We start from the raw sequence: 19265 nt of genomic DNA on the forward strand, positions 1-19265 counted from the left end.
CACAGACCTGTACCCCTGGGGATAAAAATACATTTTATGTTGATAAGACAGCAAAGGAAACAGTTAACAAAATCAAAAGACAACTGACAGAATGGGAGAAGATATTTGCAAACGACATATCAGATAAAGGACTAGTGTCCAGAATCTATAAAGAACTTAGCAAACTCAACACCCAAAGAACAAATAATCCAATCAAGAAATGGGCAGAAGACATGAACAGACATTTCTGCAAAGAAGACATCCAGATGGCCAACAGACACATGAAAAAGTGCTCCATATCACTTGGCATCAGGGAAATACAAATCAAAACCACAATGAGATATCACCTCACACCAGTCAGAATGGCTAAAATCAACAAGTCAGGAAATGACAGATGCTGGCGAGGATGCGGAGAAAGGGGAACCCTCCTACACTGTTGGTGGGAATGCAAGCTGGTGCAGCCACTCTGGAAAACAGCATGGAGGTTCCTCAAAATGTTGAAAATAGAACTGCCCTATGACCCAGCAATTGCACTATTGGGTATTTACCCTAAAGATACAAATGTAGTGATCCAAAGGGACACATGCACCCGAATGTTTATAGCAGCAATGTCCACAATAGCCAAACTATGGAAAGAACCTAGATGTCCATCAACAGATGAATGGATCAAGAAGATGTGGTATATATACACAATGGAATACTATGCAGCCATCAAAAGAAATGAAATCTTGCCATTTGCAACAACATGGATGGAACTAGAGCGTATCATGCTTAGCGAAATAAGTCAAGCAGAGAAAGACAACTATCATATGATCTCCCTGATATGAGGAAGTGGTCATGCAACATGGAGGCTTAAGTGGGTAGAAGAATAAATGAAACAAGATGGGATTGGGAGGGAGACAAACCATAAGTGACTCTTAATCTCACAAAACAAACTGAGGGTTGCCGGGGGGAGGGGGTTGGGGAGAAGGGGGTGGGATTATGGACATTGGGGAGGGTATGTGATTTGGTGAGTGCTGTGAAGTGTGTAAACCTGGTGATTCACAGACCTGGGGATAAAAATATATGTATATAAAAAATATATGTTTAAAAAAAAAAAAAAATACATTTTATGTTTATAAAAAATAAAAATAAATTTAAAAAGAACACATCTGATTTTAGCATATAATCATTTTTATAAATTACTGAGTTCTCTTTGCTAGTATTTTCTTGAAACTTTTCTCTCCACAAATGTATTTTGGGGTTTTTTCATTTGTTTGTTTTTTGTGCTTTCCTGGCTGGTAGGTGTGTATGTCTCTGTCCACCACATTTTCAGAGCTTCCTGAAAAAATTGTATTAATTCCCAGAAGTTTGGACAACTATGCTTTTGCCTTGGCTGTCAAATCATTCAGCTATTCTAAACATATTTTGAATGTCTTTTATATCCTCTATTCCATATACTCTGTCAATTAACCAAATGACAACAATTTCTTGAATCAAACTGACTCTCCCAAACTGCTAAGACATAGGACCCTGCAGGCATAAAACCTTTACAATGACTGACAGCCATAGAGACGCGTGTTGCAAAAATAAGAAGAGAGAAAGGGATTGAGCGCTACATGACCATCATTTCTTCTTTATATTAGTCACTCATGTTGAAAACACTTCCACTCTGGGAAGTGAGTAAAAGGTGAACAGAAGCCAGCAGTGTTTTAACGATGTGCTGACCTACACAAAGAGCAAAACATCAAGAAGGGGAAAGGTGTGCCTCACTAACATTAGTCAACAATCAATTAGGATTGTGTTTAGCTGTATAAGAGACACTAGATTATAATGGCTTAACCAAATTGGAGTTTATTTATGTCATCACAGAGCGGAAGCATGAGAGAGAGGGATAATCAGGCAGTTCAGAGTTGTTATGACACTTCTATTATGCCAAGAAAAGATCAGACTTTCTATTTTTTCTGCTCTGCCATTCAAAGCAAAGACCACCATCCTCCACACACAATTCTCAACAGGAAGAGACAGAAAAGGAAACCTCCATAGACCTTTATATGTGATTGGTCAGAAATTGATCTGATGTTCATCTCTAATAGCAAGGAAGACTCTCGGGTAGAGTATTTTAGCTTCCCAGTCTCTATAATAAAGGAAAGTTATACAAAGGTGGATTTGAAGGAAAGCTGAATAACTAACACTAAGAACAGACAATACACATCATGTTCTTTTCATGCATTATTCTCAAACATTATTAAAAATAATAAGCCATGAAGAAAGTATCAAAAGTTCTAAAGGGTAAATAAGTTCCAAAGATCTCTGGATCAACATGATAAAGTCAGCATGCCCTTCCTCCTCCCACCACAAAACCAATTAATATTGACAAGATATTCAAAAATAAATCAATTCATAATATGATACAAAACAAATAGAGAGTCATTTATGAAACAGAAAAATGAGGAAACTCCAAAAGATGAAAGATTACTGTGATAGAATGATGGAACAGAATGGAAGCCCAAAAGATACATGGGAAAAAAAACTGCTACAAAAATAATGTTGATTCAGCTTCAGAGATGTCTAATACTACAAGAAGCAGAAAGTCATGATGCAATCAAGCTGCTGATAAATAAGCAGCACAGAGTAGTAGTCAGGCAGATCGGTCCTCCTGGACGTATATTCCTGGAGAAGTAGGCTAAAAGTAAAGAAACAGTGGGGGGTGTTTCAGAATATTCAAGATTGAGTCAGAATACAGGACAGTGACCCACATGGCTATAAATAATCATGCCACATGAACCATGGGGGAATAAGCTCAAGCATAAATTAAGCTATTAACATACCCCACATCTCCTGTATGACATGTTGCATCAACCAACTACAGCAGCATCCTGGGATGCCTACTAGGAAAAAAACAATCAATGATCGAGAAACTTCAGACAGTTTCTTTCATACTATAATCCCCTGTCCTTTGCTTTCTTAGAGTACTTCCTTGTGCAAATTTTTAATTATAAAGTCTGTGTCCCTTTGCAGTATATATAAATCTTTTCCTAACCTCTTGCCAGTTTGGCAACCTAGGAAATGCTTTTCTCAAGAACTCAGGAACTATCTCCTAAAATATAAACATGTAAAGAGATAGCACCCCATCTCTCAATCCCTGTAAAGGATACCAGCCTAATTTCTGAGGGCACCAGTTAGCAAACACAGATGGTCTAATCACAGACAAAAGCACTGGCAATCTCAGGAATAATTCAATGTACTTGACACATCCCATTGATCAACCTCCCACTGAAGTTCCCCAGCACTTTCCACTTGCTCACCCCAGGTGACTTAAATTCATTCCATCTGACACATTACCCCACTCAACCCTGCCTTTGAGTTAATGGAACTGGGTATCCAAACTTGATCTGAGCTCTCTTCTCTATTGCTGGCATTAGTATAAGAATAAAATCAACTTCCACTGCTCATCATGTCCAGTACAATTTTATTTAATAACACATACAACCAGATATCTGAGTAAAATCAACATGAGAGAGTGGCATTAAAGTTAACAAACATAACTCATGCCTAAAGAGACAGAATAAATTCAGCACCAATCAAAAAAGTTCTTCTTAAGGTAACCTTCTCTATGCCAACTCACTACTTCAAAAATCTAGTGATTCCTCCCTTCACATCTAAAGCTGATGACAAGTGCTGTTACTAACCCAGGGTAATTGCACTATGATTTAGGATCTTTTACTAATGACATCCTTTTAAGTGGTCCCTTCATACATAAATCCTTCCCTAATTGTTCTAATTTGAGTGGGCCATCTATTCCCTACTGGGACTCTTTCTAATTTGATGCTAATTCAATTAGGCAATATGGAAGTCATTAGTAAAAGCAGTTTCAATATAGCCGTTGGACAGATTTGAGATGGTCACAGATTAAAAAGGTGATGAAGTGAAACCATATGATAATTGACTATTATCAATGGAATTAGGAATGTAATACTCAGAAATGTTACCAGTGACACATGAAAAAGATAGACAACTAGGATAAATAATTGACTATTATCAATTATCATACGGTTTCACTTATTTGTGGAGCATAACAAATAGCATGGAGGACATAGAGAGAGAGGAGAAAGGAGTTGGGGGAACTTGGAAGGGGAGGTGAACCATGAGAGACTATGGACTCTGAAAAACAATCTGAGGGGTTTGAAGTGGCGGGGGTGGGTGGGAGCTTGGGGGAACCAAGTGGTGGGTATTAGAGAGAGCACGTATTGCATGGAGCACTGGGTGTGGTGCAAAAATAATGAATACTGTTATGCTGAAAATAGATAAAAAGTAAATTTTTTTGAAAAAGTGATGAAGTGAGAGCAACACACAAAGATTACTCTTATAAGAGGATAAGTCAGTAAAAGACAGTATCCACACCCTGAGGATACAGGGTGTGACTAGGAAGTGCCATGGAAAGACCCAGGCACAAGTCTGCAGTAGAGATACTCTGTGAAGTTCTCAGTCCTTGGAATCTTCAAATATTGATGTGGAAGATTCGAGGGGAAGACTGTGAACACAGAATAAGGAGGATACAGCCCCTTCTGCTATATCACTTGGTTTGATACATTACAAAACAATTGGAGGATAACCAGATTTCACCTTTGCCTTTGTGCAATCCAAACACAGAAAACTGCATCAAGCTGGGAGCGAGTGTCCTAGGATATAACACACACACACACTCCTAAAGTCCACCAGCTTTCCACCCTCAATCACAATTTTCTAAGTTCAGACGAAGCTCTTTTTACCACTTCACCATAGCTCATAAGCTACAGCCCTTCCGCCCACTTTCAAAACCAAATTTCATGTTCTTCTCAAAGTAAAGTGTTGTCTTTACTTTGTAAAGTACTTTCTAAAGTAAAATACAAATACAGTATTTGTATTTCCTTAACCATTTAACATGTGTCAAACTCTGCTAGGTTTATCCTAGTTCTCTATCTTTTTCATGTGTCACTGGTAACATTTCTGAGTATTACATTCCTAATTCCATTTTCCTCATAAATCCTGTGGTTTCTCATGTGGAGTTTTGCATAGCACAGTGATTTTGAAGAACTCCTGCATTCCATTACAACAGAACTGACTACTTGCTAGAGTGAGTGGGGAGGAAACCAAGTTTAGACAAAAAGGGCAAACACACTTTCTTCTGACAATTCAAACTTGCAGAGCTGTCCACCTCCTGGGCCCGTGTCCTGGGACTAGGTTGTTCCCAGAGCAGCCAAGACAGGCCTCCAAAGTCACTGGGGAACCTCCTATTGGAGTGAGACACCTGCTTCAGGGGCAGCTGGATGGCAATGAGGGGTGCTATGGGGTGAGCCTTTGGGGGTTGGGAAGGGGGCCAGGGGTTCAGACCAAGACGAGGTGATTTCAGACCTGTGATTCACATCCAAAACTCTAGGAGTGGTAGGAAAGGGACACATCTGCTCTGAGCAACAAAAGGCCCAGCATAGGCAGCAGTAGCCAAGAGAGGGGAAGTAGCCCAGAAGGAAGCCTGGAGACATCTTCATGGGCCCTCCTGCAGTAGTAAGGAAATCAGCCACTATCATGGACCCTGGAAGGGGAATCAGTGGAGACAGTTCTCCTCTCAGGATTCTGTCCCTGTCTATGAATCTGGCTCCCTGTCCTTGGATTTCTCACCTTGCCTTTTTTTTTTTTTTTAAGATTTTTTATTTATTTATTTGACAGAGAGAGATCACAAGTCGGCAGAGAGGCAGGCAGAGAGAGAGAGAGGAGGAAGCAGGCTCCCCGCTGAGAAGAAAGCCTGATGCGGGACTCGATCCCAGGACCCTGAGATCATGACCTGAGCCGAAGGCAGTGGCTTGACCCACTGGGCCACCCAGGCGCCCTCACCTTGCCTTTCTTTACCTTCCATCAATCTCTTCACTGGGGCAGAGGTTAAGAGCTCTAATCTGGGAATTTGTGGCTGAGTTCTGACATGGCCATATTGCAAACAGTGGGGCTCTCCAGCCATGGGAATGTGCAAAGTAAACCCCTTCGCACACAGGAGACTCTAGTCAAAGTTTTACGGGTTTTATGGTCTGAGGTAACTCCTCACACTGTTCCACCCCCTTCTTCAAGCCATCCTGGAATAGTCCTAGTTTAGGAGTCTAGGACCCTGGAGCTGATGAGCTGGATCTCTTTTTTTTTTTTTAATTTATTTATTTTCAGCATAACAGTATCATTATTTTTTCACCACACCTAGTGCTCCATGCAATCCGTGCCCTCTATAATACCCACCACCTGGTACCCCGACCTCCCACCCCCCTGCCACTTCAAACCCCTCAGATTGTTCTTCAGAGTCCATAGTCTCTCATGATTCACCTCCCCTTCCAATTTACCCCAAACCCCTTCTCTCTAACTCCCCATGTCCTCCATGCTTTTTGTTATGCTCCACAAATAAGTGAAACCATATGATAATTGACTCTCTCTGCTTGACTTATTTCACTCAGCATAATCTCTTCCAGTCCCGTCCATGTTGCTACAAAAATTGGGTATTCGTCCTTTCTGCTGGAGACATAATACTCCATAGTGTATATGGACCACATCTTCCTTATCCATTCATCCGTTGAAGGGCATCTTGGTTCTTTCCACAGTTTGGCGACCGTGGCCATTGCTGCTATAAACATTGGATCTCTTAAGAACCTTCATCTCTATATGTTTATAAAAAATTAAAAATTAAAAAAAAAAAAAGAACCTTCATCTCACCTTATGCTATGGTGCTACAGGGTACCAGTAGTTGTGATGTGAGGAACAGGATTTGAAACCAACTTGAAATTCAAATCTGTATCTATCTGCTTGACTCCATAGACCATCCTTCTAAACATTATACCACTTTCAACATCCTGAAAGGTTATATCGAACTTTTCTAGAATTTCTTAATAAAACTATATTTTTTCCTGCTTTTCACATTATCCTGTATTGAAATTCACTATTTGATATCTGCATGAATTTTGACAGCTAATTTACCCTACATAAAAGTAGCCATCGGGTAAGTTTTTTTTTTTTTTTAATTCAAGTAATAGTTGACATATAATGTCACATCAGCTTCAGGTATAACATACATATCAGTTTTTTTTATTATCAACTATATGTCCAGTGCTATATTAGTCACAAGAATAAAGAGGTTAAAAGTAGATAAGGTCCCTGCCCTCACTGAGATTCCTTTATAATAATTTCATTACATTATAATGTGAGTAGCTTCTCATTGTTCATAAAATAAAACTTAACTTTCTTAATATGGAATACACAACACTACATGAGAACTGGACAGTTAGCTTCATGAACACGGGATCCATGTCAATTTTGCTCCCCATTTATATGGTATTACACACAGTGTTAAGAATGTGAATGAAATAAGTCAAACAAACAGAGAGAGGCAATTATCATATGGTTTTACTTATTTGTGGAGCATAACAAATAGCATGGAGGACATGGGGAGTTAGAGAGGAGAAGGGAGTTGGGGAAAATTGGAAGGGGAGGTGAACCATGAGAGACTACGGACTCTGAAGAACAATCTGAGGGTTTTAAAGGGGCGGGGGGTTGGGAGGTCAGGGTACCAGGTGGTGGGTATTATAGAGGGCACGGATTGCATGGAGCACTGGGTGTGGTGCAAAAATCATGAATACTGTTATGCTGAAAATAAATTTAAAAAAAAATTAGGTAGTAGGTTCAAAACGTATTTACCTAATTAATGAAATAATAATAATAATCAGATTTCCTACCTCCTCAGTGTATTTTAAACCACATTTCTGAGTGGATATTCTAGTCACTGTCATTTTTTAATATCTCTAAGAGATTTGAGATGAAGAAGTTAAACGTAAAACCAGCCAAATTCATTTTGAGATATTTTTCTCGTTTACCTCCTGGGTCCAACCAGAAAAGGCAAAAAGTTTGGCTATTTATTCTCTATTTAGCCACAAATCCATTTCCTCTTTCTTTGCCCTGCTCTGTGCTCATGGAGGCTGATATCTATGTCCTGCTTCAGCTTGGTTCCCTGACCTGACTTTTGGACTTCCAAGTTCAGACAATAGGAGTCACCTATGGGAGATTAAATGTAGGAGGGTAGAAAGGAGTGAATACTTATTCCTATCCCCACCTTTTGGTTTGATACACTTCTAACCATGGTTGTGTTTCTCCCTAGCCAGAGATCCTAGTAAGAAGCCCCTCTTCCAGTTTCAGAGCTCTACAGGTTGGAGTAATACTATCCCTTCTCTTACCCTGGGTGAGGTAGTGGAGACCTGGGTGGTAATGGCTTCCTGATGTTGTTAGCTCTTGGGTTCTTCTTGTTGTTTCCTTGATCCTGCAAGCACCTCTATAAATACTCTCTTTTTAAACTCCTTTCAGTTAAATCCTTCTCTAGTACTGTTTCCTCCTTACACCCTGCACAATACAGTATTGGTACTAGAACGGGACCCATGAACAGACTCTCAAAATAGGACTCTAGAATTGGCTCACCTGTAGAAAACCTAACCAGCACAAAATGAAACATCAGTGAAATGTAGCATGGAGTGACATCTCAATAATGCAAATTACCACCAGTGTAATATAGAATGGAGAGCAGGGTGCTCTGATGAAAAAGACTGTAGAATGTGCTACTGGAATTTAAAATCCCATCACTTAGAAGCTATGTTACTTTTTTTTTATATATAAACATATATTTTTATCCCCAGGGGTACAGGTCTGTAAATCACCAGGTTTACACACTTCACAGCACTCACCAAAGCACATACCCTCCCCAATGTCCATAATCCCACCCCCTTGCTATGTTACTTTTTTAAAAAATCAGGGGCACCGGGGTGGCTCAGCAGGTTAAGCCTCTGCCTTCTGCTCGGGTCATGATCTCAGGGTCCTGGGATCGAGTCCCGCATCAGGCTCTCTGCTTCCCCTCTCTCTCTCTGCCTGTCTCTCTGCCTACTTGTGATCTCTCTCTGTCAAATAAATAAATAAAATCTTTTTTAAAAAATCATTTTACCTCTCTGAGTCTCAGTTTCCTTATTTAACATAAACATAATAATAGCATACCCATGTCATAGGATTTTTGTGAGGATTAGAAGAATCAATATATATAAATACCACTTAAAATGGTGCTGGACTCACATATTATACATAAATTAATTCTTTCATGTCTTCCAATGCTCTTCAGACTTTCCTCCAAGTTGGAATCAACTAAAAATGTAAACCTTGACTGCCAGCTAATGCCTATTTATTCCACTTATATATATTTTTTCTCATTATATTGTCATAAAGAGAGAGTTCAAGCTAGGTTTATAGATCACATTGTCAGAGAAAACACAAAGTGTGGGAAGGGAAGGAAGGAGTTTGCTGGGAGTTCATATATTTGATGGTTAGTTTTATGATCAACTTAACTGGACAGCAGAATGCCCAGATAGCTGGCAAAATTATATCTGAATGCACCTGAATGTGTTGGAAGTTATTAGCATTTGGCCCATTAGGCTGCATAGAGACACACCCTCACCAATAGGCATCAGCCAATCTATTGAAAGCCTTACTAGAACACGAGAAGACAAAAAGAAGGGATAATTTTTTCTTAAGCTGAGCTGTCCATTTCTTCCCTGCCTTTAAACATCACTGCACCTGGTTCCTGAGCCTTCAGACTCCAAGACTTACACTAGCAGTCCCCAAGTTCTCATACCCTTGGCCTCAGACTGGGATTTACACCAGGAATCTCCTGGTTCTCAGGTCTTGTGACTCAGAATGAATTATACTACTGGCTGTCCAGGTTCTCTTGCTTGCAGACAGATTGTGGGACTTATTGGCCTCCATAACACCATGAGCCAATTCCTATAGTAAATCTCCTCTTATATCTAGCTATCTATGTATCTATCTATCTCCTATTAATTCAGTTTCTCTGGAGAACTCTATTACAGTATAGTCTCCCTTAAGGGAAGAACTTGAGAAGGAGACATCCTTAGTTGATCATTAAGGGGAAACTCATAGAAAAGAAAAAATGTAAGGAAGGAAAGTGAGATGGAGGAAAGGCAGGGAGCTAGGGAGAGAGGAAGGGAAAGAAGGTAGAGGGGAGGAGATGGAAAGGGGGAGGAAGGAAATGGAAGAAAAGGAAAAAAAAGGTTTTCCTTGAAAAAGGAAAGACTATCCCTTGAGAATTCCTAATTATAAGTCTGTGCTTAGGATGTTTGGGAGCTGGAATTCGCACAACATGTGCCCTAAAGTCTCATAGGTAAATGTTGGTTTTAGTGGTTTAAAACTGTAGCATTCCTTTATTATCTTTTTAGTTATTTTGTATTGTGTGTATAACTTCTTCAATAATCATATTGATCTTCTGCATTGTTCTCTTTTTCTAAGTCTTATCAGAGCCTTATTAATATTATTAATCTTTCCAAAGAACCAACTTTGTTCTTTTGTTAATTTGTTGATTCTCTCTATTGTTTCTGTTCTCAAGTGTATTGGTTCTATTCTTATCTTTATTAACTCCTTACACTACTCTTGTTTACCTCGGCTTAATGTATTCTTTCTATAAATTCCCAAGTTGTCAACTTAAATAATTGCTTTTAAATCTTCATTCTTTTCTATTGTAAGCAGTGAAAAATATAAACTTACCTTTAATTTCTTTGTAGCTATGTCCCGTAACTTTTGCTCTATGTTATTAACAATCAGTCTGAAATATTTTCTAACTTCTGCTGTGATTCTTATTTAAGCCATGGATCATTTAGATGTGTGATATTTAGTTTCCAAGTATTTAAGGGCTTTTCATGACAACTCATTGGTATTGTTTCCCAACTTAATTCTGTGTTGGTTAAAATAATATACTCTGCAAGGATTTGTTCTCTTGAAACCACTGACACATAATTTATGATGCACCACAAAAAAAAATATTTCCTGCCCCTATCCTCCAAGCCATTTTTCTAACCCCAGTCCATGTAACATTATCAACTTCATTCAAAAGAATGTGCAAGAAGCCATCTACTGCCTGTTGGGGAAGAATATTATTTCCTCTACTCTGCTTCGAGAGGAAGGCTTTATTCCCTTCACCCCAAGAGGGACATAATAGGAGTGAAACCTCTATCTTTCCCTCCTCCTCTCCCTTGCTTGGTTTTCCATATGGGAGGAAGGATCACTAATAACACTGGACAAAGATGCCTGGAGCAGTGGGTAGGGTTAATGCATCTCAAGCATAGGAAATATGTTCTGTTTGTTTCACTGCCTGCCTGGAGGATCTGTAAGTACAGCAGTGGACTCTTGTACATTGTATTCGAATATCTCATACACACCTGCATAAGAACCCTGAGATCTGCTTCCTGGAAAGAAACCTCTAGAATCCAACCATTCTTTTTGCATTTTACATTCAGCTAGGGCTCTGTTTGTGGGTGTTCTGCAGTCCTCCTTGCAGATGGCTGGGTAATTATATTTGAAGCCAAATTTTCAAATCAAATCTCCCTATGTTAAGGTGGGGGGAGGGGTGAAGAAGTAGGAATGGATCCCAAGATGTAGAATTAAGAGAATGATGTTGAAGACCTCCCCTTTGTCCACTGGTCCCACATATATTTTGCAGTCATGACTTACTGCAAATGGATTTACTAGGTTCTAACCATCATTACTTTGCTCAGTCTATAATGCCTCATAAGCAGTTTCAACTAGTAAGAACACAGAGCAGATAAGGAGAGAAATCTGCACTTTCAATCACCTGCAGCATTCCTGAGCTTTTTTTTTTAATTTATTTTTTATTTTCAGCATAACAGTATTCAATATTTTTGTACCACACCCAGTGCTCCATGCAATCCGTGCCCTCTATAATACCCACCACCTGGTACCCCGACCTCCCACCCCCCCCGCCCCTTCAAAACCCTCAGATTGTTTTTCAGAGTCCATAGTCTCTCATGGTTCACCTCCCCCTCCAATTTCCCCCAGCTCCCTTCTCCTCTCTAACCCCCATGTCCTCCATGCTATTTGTTATGCTCCACAAAATGAGCTTTTTTTCTATCAAATGGCACCCTGTCTCCTTCAGATCATTAGCATCTAATTCTAGGATGGAAGATCTGTCCCCCTAAACAGAAAATCACACTAAAAATTACTAAAAAAAAAAAAAAAAAAGAAAGAAAGAAAGAAAGAAAGAGGGACACCTGCGTGGCTCAGTTGGTTAAGCATCTCCCCTTGACTCAGGTCATGATCCCAGTTCTGGGATCAAGTCCCCCATTGGGTTCATTGCTCACAAGGAAGCCTGCTTCTCCCTCTAAACCTGCCACTCCCCTTGCTTGTGCACTCACTCACTTCTTCTCTCTCTATGGCAAATAAATAAAACCTTTTTTAAAAATATAATTTAATTAATTTAAAAAGAAACAAGGAAGAAAGAAGAAAGAGAGAGAGAGAAAGAAAGTACTGTTATGCTGAAAATAAATAAAAAATAAATTTGAAAAAAAGAAAGAAAGAAAGAAGAAAAGGGAATCACAGCAGAGACATCAAGTTTGTGCATTCATCCTATATCACAAATAAGTAATAAAATGTTTATTGTACTGGGAAGTAAGTCAGCCACTTGGTATTGAGAAGTAAATAACACACAGAAGATTCCTGTTTTGGGGTGTCTGGGTATAGCTCAGTGGGTTAAGTGTCAGACTTGGTTTTGGCTCAGGTCATGATCTCAGGGCCATGGGAACTAGCCCCCTGTCAGGATCTGTCTCACTGCAGAGTCTGCTGGAAATTGTTTCCTCCCTCTCCTTCCCCCTATGCACTCTCTCATTCTCTCTCTCTCTCTCTCTCTTAAATAAATAATTAAAATTTTTTTTAGAAAGAAGAAGAAGAAGACAACAACTACTGTCTCTCTGGACTCTAGTCTACCATGGAAAATACATACAGCACAAGTGATGTCACAAGATTAAGTTAAAATTGTAATAATTATGATTCAAGATGTTAAACTAAAAATATTATTTACCTCCCCTATCTGTCAAAGTTTCCCTTTAATGGCTACAGAAATAAAAATGTAAGATAATTTAATCCAGTACTTGATATGTGAAATGGACAAGGAAGGGTACAAATACTTTGAGAAATTTCTGGAATTCATAATTCACATTGGATTGGCTTTATAGGAAAAACAGAATGAAGAAGCTACAAACCAATGTAGGTATGCATGTGTGGAGGTTAGAATTATAAGCTAGGGAAAGGACTGGGAAAAGCTTGATGCAGATATAAGAAATGTTTTTATTAAGAGATTCAGGAAATAATCCAGGTTTAGAATCATTAGAACTGATAACAGAAATTGAAAGCAATCCTTTAGTGAATTGATGAGGGAGTTGTTCTTCTATTACCAGAGGAGCTGTGTCAGTGCAGTCCTCTCTGCACAAAATGTGACAAGAAAAGTTAAAAGCCAAAAAGCCAGTGCTAACATTAATTTAAATGGATATAAGTATAACATTTAAATATTTTCATACTACTGATAAATGTTTAACATGGACAAGCCAAGAAATCAGGGAAGGCACAAATTAACACTGCTAGGAATGAGACAGGGAATATATGGAGATATACTATAGCCAGAAGAGAAAAAAAAATCAGTAAGAAAATGACATAAACACTTTCTGATAGTAAATTTGAATGAGAGTAAAATAAACAGAATTTTAGACAAACAGTAACTGAAAACCTTTTTCAAAAAGGAATTCTAAAAGACTTCCTTCAGGTAGAACATATCCCATCTGGATGATCTGATAGGAAAAACATCTACTTCTTAGGTTATAGGTTAGTCCACTACAAAAAGATTCCCCCATGCATAGTGGCTTAACCCAGATACAAGCTTCTGTCCCAGGTTTAAGTCAGGGTTGGTGGCCCAGATGGTATCAGGGACACAGGCTCTTCTACAGTGTTGCTCTGCCACCTTCACATCTATTTCTATCTTGTGACCCAAGGAAGCTCTTCAGATCCCAACATCATACTCATATCCCAAGCATCAGCAAGTGATGTAAATGGGAGGAAAGAACAAACCTCTACTTGGAATAACCTACCTAATCTAAGCACCTCTAGGGCCACGACAGTTTTCCTGTGGATGTAATGCAACATAGAGCACAGCCTGGGCCTCCCCAGGACAACTTACCAGAGTTCAAGTCCAGGCCTACAACCAAGCTGATGAGAACATGTAATTGCTCTTACAATAAGAGCTCATAGGACTCCTCCCTAATTCATCCACGTGTGCCAACCAAACTGTAGACTTCATACTCCATCTCTGTACCTGAAAACTATTTATTAGGGGTAAAATTTATCAAGAAAAAAGAAACTGGAAGAATAACCCATCCAGTCCCTCCTTTCAACCACTAGGGAGTCCCAGGATAGGACCCTCTCAACATGAGAGCACCTACAGCGAGTCAGGATGACTTCCTTCTTCTAGGGATGATCAGAATGTACTACTTTTTAGGATTTTAGGGCAATATCCAACAAATAGGATGCAATATATCAACTGTGACAATCCTCTTGTAAGATTTACCCAGTTCATGTTACCCAAATGGGGGGGGATCTAATTGATATCACCCCCATATCCACATTTCAAAAAGAGAAATTCTTCTTCCAAGTGGCATAACTAGTTCTATATTTATTAATAAATATAATAACAATTTATAAATTTAATAAAAATTTATCAACACCAGACTATCAAATGGTATGATTATTAGATCATAATAATTACATTATTACCTTTGCTTTCTGAAATTAATATTTATAAAACATAAATATACTCAATACTTGGTCTTATTGTCTGTTTATCCTAAGTAAAACATATAAATTAAGATATAATAAATCCAAAATCCAAACAGACCATTTTAAAAAGAAATCCACTATATACATATAAGTTTATATTTTGAAAATAAGAATCATAACAGATTACTCCTAGAGCCTATTACATTACCTCCCCACTTATATCTATTTTAAGCAAATGAGTAACACTCATATTATAATAAAAACTGTTTATTACTCATATTGTAAAAAAAAAAAAGTGTTTTTTCACATAGTGGTCATTTCAAATGCCTCTCTTACTACGGGGGAACCCAGTGACCTAGAGCTCACAGAATTTTGAGAGTTTGAAGACACTAAAACTAAAACCATGCAAAGGTTGGGACTTCCCACTCCTTTACTAGATGATGTTCCATAGGGACTGGGTGGAGGCAGGAAAAAATGGCATATCCAGAGGTATCATCTATTAATCTTATTCCAAGTCCCACATCACAAGGAGTAGAGAAATATTGGGATCAAAAGCAAAAAAAGGATGGGGAAAATAATCACAAATCCTGCTAAGTAAACCAATCACTGGTAAAGCCAAGTGCCCAAGCAACATTCTTTGCCATCAGACTAGCAGGACAGGAAGGACTCCTCATTGTGGAATGGTCTCTATTCACATAGCCCAGACCAGCCAGGGACTCTTGGCTGTACCTTTGGCAGCAACCTCAGAAGAAAATAATGGGGATATGTTCAGATCTGTCCTTTGAGGGAAAAAACCCTGATCACTCGCTGGCGGATCTGCTGGGTCTTCACCCCATAGACAAGAGGATTGAGTGCAGGTGGCACAAGGAGGTAGAGGGTGGCCAGAAGAACATGAACATGATGGGGTACATGGTGGCCAAAGCGATGAGTGAGGAAGGAGAATATTCCAGGAATATAGAAGATCAGGATGACACAAATATGAGACCCACATGTGCTAAAGGCCTTAAGACGAGCCTCTCCCCCTGGTACCTTCAGCACAGTCTGAAGGATGAGACCATAGGAAATACCAATGGCCACAACATCTACCCCAACCACAAGCAGGGCCACTGCCAACCCATAAGCTCGGTTCACTGTGGTTTCTGAGCAGGCCAGTTTTACCACAGCCATATGTTCACAATAGGCATGGCCTATGATGGTGGCCCGGCAGAAGACGAGTCTCTGCAACAGGATAGGAAAGGGGAGGAGGAGGACCAATCCCCGTACCAACACTGCCATCCCAATGCGCCCTATGATCCCTGGATGCAAGATGGTAGAATGGTGCAGAGGGTGACAAATGGCTACATAGCGATCCAGAGCCATGGCCACAAGTACACCTGACTCCATGGAAGAGAACGCATGGATGAAGAACATCTGGATCAGGCAGACAGTGTACCCAATCTCATGGGCATGAACCAGGAGTACCGCAAGGGTTTTGGGCGCAGTGGAGGAGGCCAGCACCAGGTCAATGCCAGAGAGCATGGCCAGAAAGAGGTACATAGGCTGGTGCAAGGATGAGTCAGTCCAGATGATGAAGATGATGCTCACATTGCCCATTACAGCAAGCAGATAAAAGACACACAGTGGCAATGCTATCCAGTGCTGGCTTTCCTCCAAACCAGGGATGCCCATCAGGAAAAAAGAAGGATGGAGTAGCCTCCAGCTTGAATTACTAAGGGCCATCGTCAATGGCTTGGACACAGAAGAGAGAAAAGAAACCAAAATCATGATCTCTCTATTCCTGGTGGGTTATCCCAGTGTCTAGATCTGGCCACCATCTTCATGAGAAGAAAGAAGCTGAAAGTGAAACACAAGCAAATAAGTGAGATACAAAGAAGAGAATCCCCTGGTCTTGAGATAACGTCTTTAAGGTGAGACATCCACAATTCTGAACTACAATGGGTCTAGTTTCATCTACAGATAAGAGTAAACACTCTGCTTTTAGAGAGATGTTTAAACTCTACCATTCAATTACTTCTCACTTGGAATGTCCACTGGAAAGGATCCTCTGCAGCCCCTCTTGCCATTGCTGAACGCTGTAAATCAATCTGTTCTCTTTAAAGTATTCTCCCTCAGTTTCCACAACACAGCAGCCTCCAGTTGTCCCTCCTATGTCTCCCATCCCACCTCCTTCTTCATCTACCTCTCTCTTATATGGTGTTGATTCCAGGGTCCCATCCTCTCCTCTCTTCCCTGTTCTGTACATTATCCCTGATTGAGTTCATCCATTTATTAATATTGTAACCAATTACATCCTTTAATTTCTTCCAAATCCAGGTTTCTGAGTCAAATACTTTTCTGCAACCCAGATCTATTTTGCATTTATCTATACCTAAATATCTATACCACACACTCAAGGAATTCAAAACTGAATTAATTTGCTTACTCTTCCCCAATCCACTCTACCTCCTTCATGCTCATAGCTTTGTGAGTTAAGGCACTATATGTACCTATTCAACCAAAGTAGAAACCTGAAATGATCCTTTCTCATTCTTATCTCTCCTCCCTTTTACTTGGGACCAGTTCCTGTTGATTGCACTTTAAACCCTTTTGACCCACTCATTCTTCTCACCCGGCAGTGTCACTACCTAGTGCACAAACTCCTAACTTCTATCATGTGGATTATGTCCTTAGATCTTTCTGGCTTTGCTATTAACTCCTTCCTATCCACTGTGCATTCTTAAGGCAGAGGATTATAAAATATAAATAAAATTCACATGTCACCATGTCACTTCTAAGATTAAAATATGTTATTCCATTTAGTCCATGGAATAAAACTACACATTTAAGACTGGCAAACAAGGCTCTCAAAGGCTATCTTTGTATTACTTTGACTTAACAAATTTTCACATATATGTCTGGCTTGAACTTTTCCAATGTTCTTGGAATTATATGAGTGCAACAACTTACTTTACATGTGCCTTTTGTGTATTCTTTCTTCCTCCTCTTTTATCTGACTTGGTCTTTCTTGTCCTTCAAAATTCAGAGTCCACTGATTCTGTCCCTTAGAAGGACTGATTAACTGTTGGACCACACTAATCATGTTAAGAGCACTTTATTTTGTTATCTTTTTTTGTTCATACACAATTTTGTTTTATCTAATTATAAAAATCCTTTCAGTGCCTTAATGGTCTGTCTCACATAAACAACAATTTCTCATTAAACTTCATAATTATAAACTAGCTGGTAGAGTCTTCACAGTACAGGAGATAAACATAAGCTTTATAGCCAGACAGCTGTGCTTAAATTCTGTCCCCTTCATATTCAACAAATGAAACCATGGTAGGATACCTAAACTCTCTGAGTATAGACTGCCTCACCTGATGGTAGAGCAAATAATATAAATTTTACTGATATATTATAAATATTAATTAAATGATGTGTATAAATCTGGTACATAGATTATTCTATAAATAATGCACAAATTTACACCTAGTTTTGTAGTCCTACCATGAAAGACAACTCCATTCTTGATACTTTCCCAAGATAGGTCCAGTAACTGTAAATAAGACAGTGAGCAGGCAAGATGTTTTTACCAATTGGCAGGTCCCAGAGGATAAACAGACACCTTTGGACAGGGCTAAAGTTAGCATCCAGACTGGCTAGAGGCCCAGAGAGCTAAATCAACTGCCCCAGGGATAGCTGGTTGGGCAGAGAGGCAGAGCAGGGAGTAACACCTGTACCAGACCAGGTGGCTCATGTCTGTCCAGTGTTGGTCATCGCTTCTAAGCCTGTCCACCTTGATGGCTGTCATAGGAAGCTGCATGTTCGGTGAGCTAGGAAAGCTCATATTTTTCTGCAAGTTCAGATTTCTCATTCTCACAGGTCATACTCAGAGCAATAAATTCTTTAGGGGACTCTGGTGAAACTTGCTCATTCCTCCATCTGCTGAGTGTTGGCTGCTAAAATCTCATAATTGAGTCACTCTCCCTTAGACAAAGACAGCTGATTCACCCACTATTAGTTTTCCTTTCTGAGTGTAGCTCTCACCCAATGACCCATTTAAGTACAAATACAAAAACCTGAACCTCTCTCTTTAGAAACAACATCGAAGAACCATCTCCACTCAAGAGTACCCCCATGGAATTAGCTCAGGCATCTTAGGTAAATAGATCATAGTTTAACTCCTTCCTCTTTTCCAACCTGCTTCCCAAACTCCCGGACAGATGTCATCCCCAAGTATACTTAGTATACTTGTATACCCAAGTATACAATAAGCTTTCTGCAGGCAAATCTCTGCCTCAGCATCTGTTTCTAGAGAATCCAATCTGAGATGAATACCATCTCTCTCAAGTGAATTAAGCACTCTGCTTCTCTTCTGAAAAATTGCAATAGGTCCATGGATATCAACTCCAATGCCACAGCAAGTATGAGATAGGCATTGATTCTCACACAGTCCATCCAAGCAAGTTTCCAATGAGATGGCTAAGACCTTCTCCGTCATAACTCCCTATTACCAAACAGACCCTTCGCTTGGCCACATCTCTGTTAAAGCAGTTACAGTACACCTCAGTAGCCACATTCTCCTTTGGAATAATGTTTCGGTTGCAATCTTTTCATTTATCCAGACAACAAGTATTTAATTCATAGTTGGTGGGAAG

The 19265-nt window shown here is 39.5% G+C and overlaps 1 protein-coding gene across 1 annotated transcript; it reads right to left on the reverse strand.

The window, feature by feature from the left end:
- Window positions 1-15396: 15396 nt before the first annotated feature.
- LOC131821727 (olfactory receptor 52L1) lies at window positions 15397-16392 on the reverse strand. Its single transcript, XM_059158013.1, has one exon. It carries the CDS (start codon window positions 16390-16392, stop codon window positions 15397-15399), a length of 996 nt encoding a protein of 331 aa, XP_059013996.1.
- Between the last annotated feature and the right edge of the window lie 2873 nt (window positions 16393-19265).

The sequence above is a fragment of the Mustela lutreola genome, chromosome 1, assembly GCF_030435805.1.
Source record: "Mustela lutreola isolate mMusLut2 chromosome 1, mMusLut2.pri, whole genome shotgun sequence".
Lineage (NCBI taxonomy): Eukaryota > Metazoa > Chordata > Mammalia > Carnivora > Mustelidae > Mustela > Mustela lutreola.